The sequence below is a fragment of the Megalobrama amblycephala genome, linkage group LG17, assembly GCF_018812025.1.
Source record: "Megalobrama amblycephala isolate DHTTF-2021 linkage group LG17, ASM1881202v1, whole genome shotgun sequence".
Lineage (NCBI taxonomy): Eukaryota > Metazoa > Chordata > Actinopteri > Cypriniformes > Xenocyprididae > Megalobrama > Megalobrama amblycephala.
Window position 1 is genome coordinate 30,629,507 of NC_063060.1, and position 14,108 is coordinate 30,643,614.

A 14,108-nucleotide genomic window follows, 5' to 3' on the forward strand; every position below is an offset into this window, starting at 1 on the left:
GCAGGAACTGACGTCAAACGTTTGCGACAAGTGAAGTGGCTACTATTTTGAAACCTTAAACCCCCTACACGAAGAAGTTTAGTTTAATCAGATCGTTTCTTTTTTTTCTTTTTTTTTTTTTGCTGCTTGATGTCATAAAGATGTAGATACTGCGCATAGTTATCAAAATGTCGCCAGAGCTGGAAAAGGTCCCGAGAAACCTGTTGGTGTGCGAGAAATCAAACTTCTTGAATGAAAAGTCTCGGCATGACATCCACGTGTCGAAGCACAACTTTAATTACAAGGTGAGTTTAATCATTAAAAATTTGCTCAACACATTTTTTACAACTCTGCTGAGATTGTCTTTTTTTCGTCGCGATAGATTCAGACGGAAATGTTCCGCTTTCTGTGACTGTCTCCACAGATCTCAGTGCTGATACCTGAATGTAGGACCCTCCCTGCAAACATCTCCAGTGTGATCAACAGCTTCAGCCCTTATTATTTAATGCGGAATCTGCCAGTTTATGAACTACTGGAAGAAACATTCCTTGAGTCAGTTGTAAAGAAAGGTAGGAGGGAAAATGTGCGAATGTCCATTGTATTGAACTAGATATTTAGAATTTTATTTATTTATTTTTTTTATTTTTACACAGGAAACTTCTATGCACTCTCATACAGCACCAAAATTGATGAAGATAATTCCATTGCACTTCTTTCCAGTGGTAAGCAGGATAATTAAACATATTAACATATGTTTTCAATCTTAATGTATTTTAACCCCATAAAATCAGTGATTTTCTTCATTCTCGACTTTTTGATTTTTGCAATAATTGACAAAGCTGCTTTCAAACTCCTTTTTTGATATAGACTACTGAACTAATGTATTTAAAGGTGCTAAAGAGGATGTTTTGTTTTATACATTTTTGCAATATTACTTGAAACTGTCTTTACTAACTGATAAAAGACTATTTATTAGGTGCACTGAAAGGAATGATATTAATATACATCATCTGTGCACGATGTAGGGCCTTAAAAACATCAGCCAATCGTTTACGTGATAATCGCGTAAACGATTGGCCCTCTGGCTTGTCAATCACTGCCATTACGTTCCTTGTTCGAGACGTGTGCGGCTGCGCGCTCCAGTAACTTTCCACACTCCACAGGCGCCGCATGCAATGTTTTTGTCAGGAGACAGGAGTAACAACTGCAGATTATGAGTTACATGCGGTGAGTCCGACATAATGAATCCACTAACACGACACAGCGAATGCCGGTGGTAAACACTCGTGTTCCAATACTCGTGCACGAGTTTTGGGAGGCGTTCCCTTGAAATGAGCTGTGAAGGAGGGGGGTTGTTCTTACGCATGCGCTCATTTCAAAAACTCACTAACAGTCTTTGGTTTCTCAGTCGACGAAAAGATCTTCTTTAGCACCTTTAATTCATTTAATATATTAAATTAATTAACCATGATTCATTTTTGTGATTCCAGATGTATTCCTGAATTTATTGAAATGTTTTTCAATCAAGTTATTGTGAAAAATTGTTTCATCTTGATTTTATGTGTTTTTCCATTTCAATTCAGAGTTAGATTATTTTAAAATATCAATAATAACTTATTACATAGTTTTGTTTTTCCCAGGTCAGTTAATTTTGTCTCTAGATAAAGACACATATGAACAGCTTGGCTTGGAGGGACGACCATCTCAGTACAATCACAAAAAGGCCATGAGATTTGGTAAATGTCTTTATTCTGAGTAGCATGAAGGTGTTTTAATCTTTGAACAAAAATAATATTCAATAAATATTATTACAATTATAAAGTGTCTTTATTTTGCAGTCGTGACTCTGGACCTCACAGATAAAAGCTTGACTCCAGGCACCAAACGATACCAGCGGGTTCTGTCGAGTATAAAAGACAGACTACCACTTAGATATGACTTTCTGTTTACTAAATGCAACACAGGTTTGTAGCCAGTAATTCCTCATTACCATCACTGACCTTAAACAAATTTCTCAATTGCCTTAGCCTTTTGTATTCTTGACTTTTTCAGGTGCAGATGAAGATAAGACTCTTTGCAAGCTGTTGTCCCAGTACTCGTACGAAGAGCACAAGCCTACTTTTACCCATCACACCCTGAAAAATATACCATGTCCCACACTTTACCCATCAGATATACAGGGAAAGACACTGTCATGTGACCCACATCACTTCTTGGAGTGGCTTGGAGCAGTTAACCTGGACATCAGTTGGTGAGTGAAGGCCAGTCGCTATATCATACTGTGCTCTTGTGTGATTGTGATTTGTTAAAGGTGCCCTAGATTCAAAAATTGAATTTATCTCGGCGTAGTTAAATAACAAGAGTTCAGTACATGGAAATGACATACAGTGAGTCTCAAACTCCATTGTTTCCTCCTCCTTATATAAATCTCATCAATCGGTGCGAATCTCAACACTGACTGTTACGTAACAGTCAGGCTCATTAATATGTACGCCCCCAATATTTGCATATGCCAGCCCATGTTCCCAACATTATGAAAGGCATTAGACATGGGCAGCCAGTATTAACGTCTGGATCTGCACAGGTGAATCAACAGACTAGGTAAGCAAGCAAGAACAACAGCGAAAAATGGCAGATGGAGCAATAATAACTGACATGATCCATGATAACATGATATTTTTAGTGATATTTGTAAATTGTCTTTCTAAATGTTTCGTTAGCATGTTGCTAATGTACTGTTAAATGTGGTTAAAGTTACCATCGTTTCTTACTGTATTCACGGAGACAAGAGCCGTCGCTATTTTCATTTTTAAACACTTGCAGTCTGTATAATTCATAAACAACTTCATTCTTTATAAATCTCTCCAACAGTGTAGCATTAGCCGTTAGCCACAGAGCATATAGCCTCAAACTCATTCAGAATCAATGTAATCAAAATAAACACTGTACTTACGCGATTAGACATGCTGCATGATGAACACTATGTAAAGATCCATTTTGAGGGTTATATTAGCTGTTTGAACTTTTTTTTTATGTTGTTTAAGGCAAGCGCGAGCTCCGTGGGCGTGGAGCACCAGATTTAAAGGGCCACACACCCTGAATCGGCTCATTTCTAATTATGCCCCAAAATAGGCAGTTAAAAAAATGAATTAAAAAAAATCTATGGGGTATTTTGAGCTGAAACTTCACAGACACATTCAGGGGACACCTTAGACTTATATTACATCTTTTAAAAAAAAGTTCTAGGGCACCTTTAAATATGTAAAGTGACTCCATGACTACTTAAAGATTGTGGCACAAATAGACAATGAAATTACTATGACATTTTGCTTCACAAAATTTAAAGGAGTTCCTGTTGTTTTTGACTACATTTCTCAAATGAATTGTGTATGTTTTCAGTGAAAATGCTGCAGACAGTTTCCTGTCGACATATGTGTGTCCAGAGCCCAAGAGCTCTGTCAGTCAAGCCTTGCTGTGCACCGTTACTGGCTTTATCTCACCTGAGAATGTATTTGTGCTGCTGCAAGAACTCAGGTGAGACACCACCATTACCGTCACAAACTATATTCCAACTTAATATGCAGAGACATCTTCAAGTAAGCCATTTGTAGGATAATTTTCACAAACTCTGTGGCACTATCAAACCAGAATTTGACAGTCATTATTTTCATAAGTATGTGTGGTGACTTTTGTGAAAAAGTGTGCTTAATTATATTGAATTAACAGAGTGACCTTGAGCTTGGGAAAGGCACTTTATAAATAAAACATTGTAATTATTAACTGTATTTATGTGGGTCAAAAATGTTCTTGAATGTACATTTAAACTAATACATTTGAATTTATTTGCAATTGACACGTAATTAATTGTCTAAACTTACTTTCTCACTTCTTTGGATCATTCAGGCAGTATTTCGATGAACCGAAGTTTACACCATGGATTTCCCTCACTGTGCATGGATTTATGGATAGTCCCGTGTCATGGGGAGCCACAGAACACGGATTCTTCAAAGGTGGTGAAAACTTCTACAATTTTGTTTGCTTCAAGAATCAGGACTACTGGCTACACATGGCTGTCGGTGCTCAAGATGGCTGCCCACCATGAAACAATGGACATTTGACACTTGAGGATGAGACATGTTGTGTTGAAATGTAAAATACAAACGTAAATGTAAAAGTATGACGTTGGTTTTTATTCAAATTAAATTATAAAAGCACAAGAGTGGGTAAAAACACTTATATTTGGACCAGTCATTTTCACAGCTGTTACATGTTCTGAAACCTAAAAAAAAATCTTTACAGATTGTACAATTTATAGCACTTAGTATATCAACTATAAGAAATAAGCCTTGCCATTATATAATCTAATTTTGACCAGCATTTGAAACTAAAGGCAGATCACATATGTACAGCTATGCTGAAATTTAGAAAACGAGGATAATATATAATTTTGTCAGTGAAGTGACTGGAACAAAGCAATTTTTCCCTCAGGTATAGAGTCAGCAATGTTTTACATCAAACTGCAACACCCTATATACAGAATTCAAATCTGCCAAGATGTCAATAATAGAGAGCGGGCTGGGCTGAAATGTGTCATTTACAAAAAAAAAAAAAAAAAAACTTAACACATTTCAGAAATTACTGCAAAGCTTCTTTGAGAAAATTAGGATTTGTTTCTGGTTTTTGTGTTGTAGGGTTATTGACAGAAAATGAATGTTAATTATCTCAGATCAAACGAATGTTTCATTGACATCAGTTTACATGACATCACATACAAGTTAAAATATATAAGACATTATTAATGTCACAATGCACTTCATAGTCAAATATAACCTGCCACATTGTTTTGGAAAAAAAATAAAATAACTGAACAAAAGCATTCAATAAGTATAATAGTAAGAATGAAAACAATTCTATTTTCACAATCATAAATATAATTCCATAAACAAGAATTAATTTTACAAAATCTTTTGGGAAAGGGAAAAACGTACGCAGCCATCTGTTATTCCATGTTATGGAACCTCTTCAGTAAAAATCTATCTATGGTCAATAAATACTGAATAGAATTAACAACATATATAATTTACAAATTTTATTGCTGGGGCTGAGCTGATTAATTACTGAATTGAATTTTGCTTTCCTGTAAAGTATCGAGTCAGACCAATTTCAAGGAAAAACTTTGGAGCAGAACATTAGGAAATAATCAGTGCATAGATATCTGTACCAGAAACATGATGTAGATGATGCAGATTTTCAAAATGAGTAAGAATAAAACAGATTTGTTTGTTGCTAAAAATCATATTATGGATTCTGAGAGGTAGAACTTTAGAATTGGGGAACAAAAATATTTCTGCAGGTATCTTTTTGCAAAGTCACATTGTTAAGCAATTTACGTGAACGGTTTCACAACCCATTTTCCTAAACCTACTCCATCCCCACCCATATTATAAAAAAACTGAAAACTGCCATTACATTTAATAATAGTGCATACTAGGCTAGTAACTACAGATGTTTGGGTGGATTTCAGTAGGATCTTCCCTTAGAGATGGTGGTTTAATCTCCAGGGTTCTTCTGATGATACAGCAGTCCAGTCTGTTTGAACCAGCAGAAAAAAGGATGCAGATTTAAATGGCCAGCACCCTTTATTGACTCATGAGGAACCTTCCTCATTCAGTTTCATAATGTCATAAGTTATTAAATTAGAAATATTGTGTCAACAACATTTACATCAAAATTATTTGGTGGTATAATGTTACTCCAAAGCAAACAGTTTGTATGCCAAAAACATACAAACAAAAATTAAGCTGAAAACTTTTAAAATTAAGCCAGCAAAACATACAAATGTTAACTTTGATACAAATAACTATTAATTCCTACTAAGCCTGCGCCTTGCAAATCCTCAAGTATTCATTTTGTTCACTTGACGATCGTTATTACATAATCAGAAATTCAATGTGCTTTTCTTTTAATGCATTAGTAGCTTTCAAGTCAAGATGATGCTATAACAGAACTAACGCTAACTGGTGTCATTTTCACTGCCGTCAATGTCTGTTCGTCTTGATAGAACTATGCATTCGTAAAAATGACTACAAAGGGCTGACCCATGTAAATGCCTGCAAGATTTGCCTGAATATTCCAGGTAAACAAGACTTGAGATGTCTTCTAATCGATGTAATAAAAGTACCAACTAAAGAAAAGTCTGCTACCGACTAAAGACTTGATTCTAATTGCAATCTGTTAGTTTAGCGGTAACCAAACTGAGAAAAGAGCAAAATTCAACTCATTCAAGTCTCATACATCACTTTCTTAAATTACACTGACATTACTCATCTTTTCTCAATCAGTCTGCATAGGAGGCGTGTTGAAAAATAGCCCAAAACCATATTACCTCTATGACAAAGCAATTCAGGACTTTAGTCCTGATAAAACAGAGATTGAGCTGAAGGATGACAGGAATTTACATATATCAAGGCATTTTGTCCTTCTGCACAGTGCCTAGAGAAAGATGTGCAAGATTTAACACAAACTTTGCATTAAAGTCATTATCAAGTGTAGCAGAATGAGATGCTGCTTTCTGCAGTCGGATGAAAAGCAAATACGTTCTGGACGAAGATGAAGTTGCGGGTTAGACCACGCCAGTCTTCCTCTGTTGTGGAGTTCCATCAAAATCCTACCTAAAAAGTAACTACTGACAAACCTTGTCTACATAACTTCAGGCACTTGAGGATGGAGGTTTTTGACACCCGTAGGACATTTAGTCGACTTAAAATTCATCTATTTTCTTCTGGAGATATTTGAGTATGGAGTCCATGCCCTGAGGAGAGCCCCAGACCCTCTTAAGTGCCTCACATTCCCTCTCGTTGGCCTGCTCCAGGGCGGCCCGGTTAATGTTCCTCACCAGTGCTTTGGACTCGCGCAGAACCTTCAGTGTTTCCGGCAGCATCACCATGACAAAATAACATGAGGGGAACAAAATAAGGAAGAAAAGGAAAAGAAGGCACATGACTTATGGATGTGGATGCATTGTGAATTTGTAAAGAAGTCCACTGTTATCGCAACTGCATTTGAACGTACAAAGAATACATAAATGTTCCATGTGTACTAATGATTCAAAATCCTCACAAGTCTAAAAAAGGTTTAAACAGCAGAGTTTTATCACAGTTGAAGATAAAACATATTTCCAATTTATTCTAGAAAGACTATGAAGATCAAATGTACATGATTAAAAATAACAACAACAAAAAAACAACAATATGAAAGGTTGAAGGGAATATGTGAATGTATGCTTTGAGAAAATGTGACAGGAAAAAAAAAAAAACAAATGAAAAGATGACTTACAACTGAATTACAAGATACTAGCTCCTTAATGCGAACCATGACTTCCTGTGTGAAGGTCCCTGGCCACAGAACTTGGGACACGAGTCCTTTGGCACAAGCCTCCTGAGCAGTCAACTTCCTCCCGCTCAGAAGCATTTCATTAGCCTACAGTGACAGGAGAGAGAAAAAGGAATCAGAATAAAAAAAGGCAATGAGAAAATGCACCTGTGTTACCTCTTTTTTTGTCCAATATTACTGACGCTCTTCCTCATTTATTCGTATTTTATTAGACATTTCAAACTTATTTTCTTATGTTTAAAATTGTGATATTGTGTGATATTCCTTAAAGGTGCCCTAGATTCAAAATTTGAATTTACCTCAGCATAGTTGAATAACAAGAGTTCAGTACAAAGACATACATTGAGTGTCAAACTCCATTGCTTTCTTTTTCTTATGTAAATCTCATTTGTTTAAAAGACTTCCGGAAAACACGCGGATCTCAACATAACACCGACTGTTACGTAACAGTCGGGGTGTACGCCCCCAATATTTGCATATGCCAGCCCATGTTCCCAACATTATGAAAGGCATTAGACAAGGGCAGAACGTCTGGATGTGCACAGCTGAATAAACAGACTAGGTAAGCATGCAAGGACAATAGCAAAAAATAGCAGATGGAGCGATAATAACTGACACGATTCATGATAGCATGATATTTTTAGTGATATTTGTAAATTGTCTTTCTAAATGTTTCGTTAACATGTTGCTAATGTACTGTTAAATGTGGTTAAAGTTACCATCGTTTATTACTGTATTCACGGAGACAAGAGCCATCGCTATTTTAATTTTTAAACACTTGCAGTCTGTATAATGCATAAACACAACTTCATTCTTTATAAATCTCTCCAACAGTGTAGCATTAGCCATTACCCACGGAGCACAGCCTCAAACTCATAGAGAATCAAATATAAACATCAAAATAAATACTTTACTCACATAATTCGAAGCATGCATACAGCATGCATGACGAACATCTTGTAAAGATCCATTTGAGGGTTATATTAGCTGTGTGAACTTTGTAAATGTGCTGTAATATAATCGAGAGCTCGTGTGGCAGGGAGCACGCGAATTAAAGGGGCGGCGCGCTGAAAAAAATCAGTGCATAGTTAATGATGCCCCAAAATAGGCAAAAATCTATGGGGTATTTTGAGCTGAAACTTCACAGACACATTCAGGAAACACCTTAGACTTATATTACATCTTGTGAAAAAGCATTCTTGGGCACCTTTAAAAATAGTGTCTTAATAAATTGTATTATTATTGTTGTTATTACTTTGAGAAGTACATTCTACTGCACAATGGTGATATATTGAGTTTATGTGTGTATCTGACAATTTTATCAATGAAATGTTGAAATGCTGGTTTAGAGACTCGTGTTCATGTGGAGCGTCCTCTTGTAGTGAAGCGGCAGACGCTGAAAACAGAGCATCACACGTGCTTGAGTATGTGTAGTGGATGAACTGGAAGTGGAAATCTCATGTAAATCTACATGTAAATTGCTAAAATGAATGTGCAATTATTTGTCATGCCAAGAAAGCACATTAAAACTAAAACAAAGAAGAAGGTAAATATACAGAACCAAAGGTTGATGGGTTAGCAGAAAACTTTATAAAAGTTTAATAAAATAAATTAATAAAAATAAATCTGAAATATAATTTACTAAATGTGAACACTATATAAATGTGTTTTTATTACAGATAGATAGATAGATAAATAGATAGATAGATAGATGCCAAATAATTTTGTCAGATAAATACTTTAACCAAGTTTAGATTTTGTTCTTCCCCCATATATTTAAGATATTTAAAAAATATAAAATATTTTCCATTAAACACAAACATCCCCTCCATCACTTTTGGCCACTATTGTGAATAGACACACATACAGTGGGTACGGAAAGTATTCAGACCCCCTTAAATTTTTCACTCTTTGTTATATTGCAGCCATTTGCTAAAATCATTTAAGTTCATTTTTTTCCCTCATTAATGTACACACAGCACCCCATATATTGACAGAAAAACACAGAATTGTTGACATTTTTGTAGTTGACATTCAAGTATTCAGACCCTTTGCTGTGACACTCATATATTTAACTCAGGTGCTGTCCATTTCTTCTGATCATCCTTGAGATGGTTCTACACCTTCATTTGAGTCCAGCTGTGTTTGATTATACTGATTGGACTTGATTAGGAAAGCCACACACCTGTCTATATAAGACCTTACAGCTCACAGTGCATGTCAGAGCAAATGAGAATCATGAGGTCAAAGGAACTGCCTGAAGAGCTCAGAGACAGAATTGTGGCAAGGCACAGATCTGGCCAAGATTCCTAAGAGCACAGTGGCCTCCATAATCCTTAAATGGAAGACGTTTGGGACGACCAGAACCCTTCCTAGAGCTGGCCGTCTGGCGAAACTGAGCTATCGGGGGAGAAGAGCCTTGGTGAGAGAGGTAAAGAAGAACCCAAAGATCACTGTGGCTGAGCTCCAGAGATGCAGTCGGGAGATGGGAGAAAGTTGTAGAAAGTCAACCATCACTGCAGCCCTCCACCAGTCGGGGCTTTGTGGCAGAGTGGCCCAACGGAAGCCCCTCCTCAGTGCAAGACACATGAAAGCCTGCATGGAGTTTGCTAAAAAACATCTGAAGGACTCCAAGATGGTGAGAAATAAGATTTTCTGGTCTGATGAGACCAAGATAGAACATGTTGGCCTTAATTCTTAGCGGTATGTGTGGAGAAAACCAGGCACTGCTCATCACCTATCCAATACAGTCCCAACAGTGAAGCATGGTGGTGGCAGCATCATGCTGTGGGGGTGTTTTTCAGCTGCAGGGACAGGACGAATGGTTGCAATCAAGGGAAAGATGAATGCGGCCAAGTACAGGGATATCCTGGACGAAAACCTTCCCCAGAGTGCTCAGGACCTCAGACTGGGCCGAAGGTTTACCTTCCGACAAGACAATGACCCTAAGCACACAGCTAAAATAACGAAGGAGTGGCTTCACAACAACTCAGTGACTGTTCTTGAATGGCCCAGCCAGAGCCCTGACTTAAATCCAATTGAACATCTCTGGAGAGACCTAAAAATGGCTGTCCACCAACGTTTACCATCCAACTTGACAGAACTGGAGAGGATCTGCAAGGAGGAATGGCAGAGGATCCCCAAATCCAGGTGTGAAAAACTTGTTGCATCTTTCCCAAAAAGACTCATGGCTGTATTAGCTCAAAAGGGTGCTTCTACTAAATATTGAGCAAAGGGTCTGAATACTTAGGACCATGTGATATTTCAGTTGTTCATTTTGAATAAATCTGCAAAAATGTCAACAATTCTGTGTTTTTCTGTTAATATGGGGTGCTGTGTGTACATTAATGAGGAAAAAAAAAGAACTTAAATGATTTTAGCAAATGGCTGCAATATAACAAAGAGTGAAAAATTTAAGGGGCTCTGAATACTTTCCGTACCCACTGTACAGACCCACACATATATAAGCCTTAAATGAGTCTTTCAAGTCTTCCATTAAGACCCATACTATCGATGTACTGACCGAAGCTACTCCCATGATGAGAGGGAATGTTACAGAGGAGCAGGCGTCTGGAGTTTGGCCAAAGATTGTGTAAGGAGTCTGGAACCAAGCTTTCTCATTGGCCCAGATTACATCACACAGGGGCAAGATAGATGCTCCAAGCCCAATAGCAGGCCCATTCACAGCAGCAATGATGGGCTTCTTGAACTGGATGAATGTGTTGACGAAAGTCCTGAAGACAATAGAAAACACATTGGCTTATCTATAGCTACTATATAAAACATTCACCGAAATAAGATAAAATACCTGTTAAAATATTTATATTGTCATCATTTTTACCTGATTGTCTCCGCCATTTTGATGCTTTCTTTTTTCCTATCATCCGTGAGCCGCCTAATAAAGTAGATGAAGTCAAGACCAAAGCAGAATACGTTTCCCACAGCGCTCAGTAGAACTAGTTTACTGTCATCAGCTGCAGCTGTGGCCATGGCACTCTGAACCTCCTTCATTACCTGAAAATCATTTGAGTAAAGTTTTATCTCTATTACAGTATAAGTAATTTCATATATGATAAAAACACCATGCAAAGGTCGGAATGTGGCTAGATGTGTCAATACAATCACTTTCATCATAAGCACTCTTCTGCTAGACAATCTGGAAAGTACCCGATACGTTTTTTTTATACGCAAGGTGTCAGATTTTTTTATTTTTACTGTCATTCCACCAATTTCTAATTCAGAGGATGACGTATCGGATGATAAAAAGCAATGAGTTAAATGTCAGGATACTTAAAAATAGTCAAATTAACACAGGTTATTTATTACATGCAAATTTAATATATCAAGCGATATAATTGGACTCACATCAGGATTCAGTGAGTTGTTCTCAGACGTCTTTGTAGAAAACAGAATGTGTGTAAAGCCATCTTGTTTCTTAACTACAATGTCCCTGTAACGGTAAGCACTCTCAGTTTGACGAACACTGAAGCGCAGGCGTTTGTCGAAAGTCGCACGGTCCTCAAAGCGCCTTTTGCCTGTCATCCCTGAGCCGCCCATCACTCCTGCAGCACCGCTCTGTGTAATGGCCGTTCCGTTTGCTGACGAGGCCTCCATGAGGGTTGTCACGCCTATGAAACAACAACAAAAGCAAAAATGAATAAATAAAATATTTAAATATTATATAGTTATAATCATATAAATAAATCTTTTTTTTTTTTTTTTTTAAATGCAACTTTATATTATCAATTTAATATATCTGAATCTACTTTTAAAAGTTTTAGGTCAGTAAGATATTTTTAAAGGATGCATCAAAAGCAACGGTAAAGACATTTGTAATGTTTCAAAAGATTTCTAAAAATGCTGTTCTTTTGAACTTGGTTTCATCAAAGAATCCTGAAAAAATGTGTATCACAGTTTCCACAAAAAATATTAAGCATCACATCTGTTTTCAAGGTTTCTTGAGCAGCAGGTCAGCATATTAGAATGAATTCTGAATGATCATGTGACACTGAAGACTGGAGTAATGATGCTGAAAATTCAGCTTTGCCATTGCAGTAATAAATTACATTTTAAAATATATTCAAATATCTATAATTTTAAATAATATTTCACAATATTACTGTTTTTACAGTATTTTGATCAAATAAATTCAGTCTTGGTGAGCACAAGACTTCTTTCAAAAGATTTTAAAAAGTTTACCGACCCAAAATACATGGTAAAATAGTTATGGCCGCAAATTAATTAAAAGTGCTGCATATCATCAGCATATGAAAAGGGTGGAAAAGTATCAACACAAATGATTACAATTATTACCACTCAAACCTAATGTTAAAATGTATTAAGTGCCATAAATATCAGGATGTGATTATTTTCTTCTGTTATGCAAAGATCCAAACATAAGAGTAAAATCAATACCAAAGTAGCAAAGTTAATTCAGATGGAAAATTAGCATTTGAATCCACTCCGGAAGGTACCCTCAAAAATCATTTGAAGTTCTCTAGCAACACATTTGCTTTCATTTATCAAGTCCTTGTTTATTAGCGTTTATAGTTTGTTCCATGAATGGAAACACATCGTGCATTAAATTATACAAGTGCGACTGAAACAAATGAAATTAACGGCACTTCCAGGCCTGGAACTAAAACCCTCTTGCCTAAAACTCATAATAATTTAATGTTCTCAATGTAAATTAAGAAGACTGTACCTTTCCCGTTTAATGTACGGACAGCAGCTGGGGTAATGGGAATCTGTGGTGGAGGAAGGGCCGTTTGCGTCCTGGGCCTTGTGCCCATACGAGCTCGCTCCTCTCCTGGTACACGCACAGCTCCGGTGGGTTTCTCCAGCAAAGCCACTTCAGGGGGCACAGCATCTGGCTCTTGGCCTCCCTGCTCCAGACTGTGTGCTGCCTCACTGGGAGACTCCTCGGTATCAGTGCGGCTGTTCATTGGGCTCTTTGGCACTAGGATTTTGATGCCAGTTTTTGTTAGGTCCATACTACGGCGCAACGTACTCATAGTGGGTGCAGCTGTTGGCGCTGCCGTCGGGACCGTGTCGGTGACTGTGCCCGTGATGGCAGTGCTAGTCACGCCAGCCGAACGCTTATTCTTCTGCTGCTGTGCGTCGCTGTTGTTTGGTGAGTGCTGTGCTGGCTGAAGCCGTTTTGTGGAGGGTGTGCTTGAGGTCTGTGGAGTAGTCTTCGCTGTGTTAGGATTCGCTGAGGGCTGCTGAGGCCTGCTGATCTGTTTGCGGGCGTTGATGTTAGTGTTGCCTCCGGCTGTGCTAGGAGAGCTCCGTGTGGAGCGTATTAAAGTTCCGTCTTTCTGCTTCTCGCTGTGTTGCCGATTAAATTCATGGATAAACTCGACGCAGCTGGACAGGTGACTCTCCGGCTCCCAGGTGTCTCCCTCAAAGCCATAGCCTCTCCAGCGGACCAGGTACTCAGTCTTGCCCTTTTTGTTCTTACGTTTGCCAACTACTCTCTCCACCTAAAGAGGGACATGCAGTTAAAGTATGGCTTAGAGAAATTTATGTTAAATAATAAAGTTCAGGCAAGATTGAAAGACTAAAGAGTAGAAGTAAATGTTAGCTTGTTATGAAGGAAATTGCACTTTCTAGTAATACACTTTTTAACGCATTAGATCAGTGGTCGGGAACCTATGGCTCGTGAGCCACACATTTGACAACCGCACAGAGAAGAAACTGTGGGCGGTCATGCAAGAGACCCCATTTCGCATGAA

At 37.7% G+C, this 14,108-nt stretch overlaps 2 protein-coding genes across 3 annotated transcripts in view; one reads left to right on the plus strand and one right to left on the minus strand.

The window, feature by feature from the left end:
- Positions 1-4,248, plus strand: rpp40 (ribonuclease P/MRP 40 subunit). The gene is made up of 8 exons (XM_048162705.1): positions 1-284; positions 404-548; positions 633-701; positions 1,620-1,715; positions 1,818-1,943; positions 2,032-2,230; positions 3,379-3,513; positions 3,883-4,248. Exons 1-8 carry the CDS (start codon positions 168-170, stop codon positions 4,079-4,081), a joined length of 1,086 nt encoding a protein of 361 aa, XP_048018662.1. The 5' UTR covers positions 1-167; the 3' UTR covers positions 4,082-4,248.
- cdyl (chromodomain protein, Y-like) overlaps positions 4,149-14,108 on the minus strand; it is a 24,422-nt gene continuing 14,462 nt past the window's right edge. For both annotated transcript variants that reach the window (XM_048162703.1, XM_048162704.1), the window contains exons 2-7: positions 13,076-13,856; positions 11,737-11,999; positions 11,213-11,385; positions 10,895-11,105; positions 7,315-7,458; positions 4,149-6,898 (exon numbers count right to left, since the gene is read on the minus strand). In XM_048162703.1, coding sequence (XP_048018660.1) covers positions 6,740-6,898; positions 7,315-7,458; positions 10,895-11,105; positions 11,213-11,385; positions 11,737-11,999; positions 13,076-13,856 — 1,731 coding nt within the window. In that variant the 3' untranslated portion in view covers positions 4,149-6,739. The remainder of the gene's footprint in view (positions 6,899-7,314; positions 7,459-10,894; positions 11,106-11,212; positions 11,386-11,736; positions 12,000-13,075; positions 13,857-14,108) is intronic.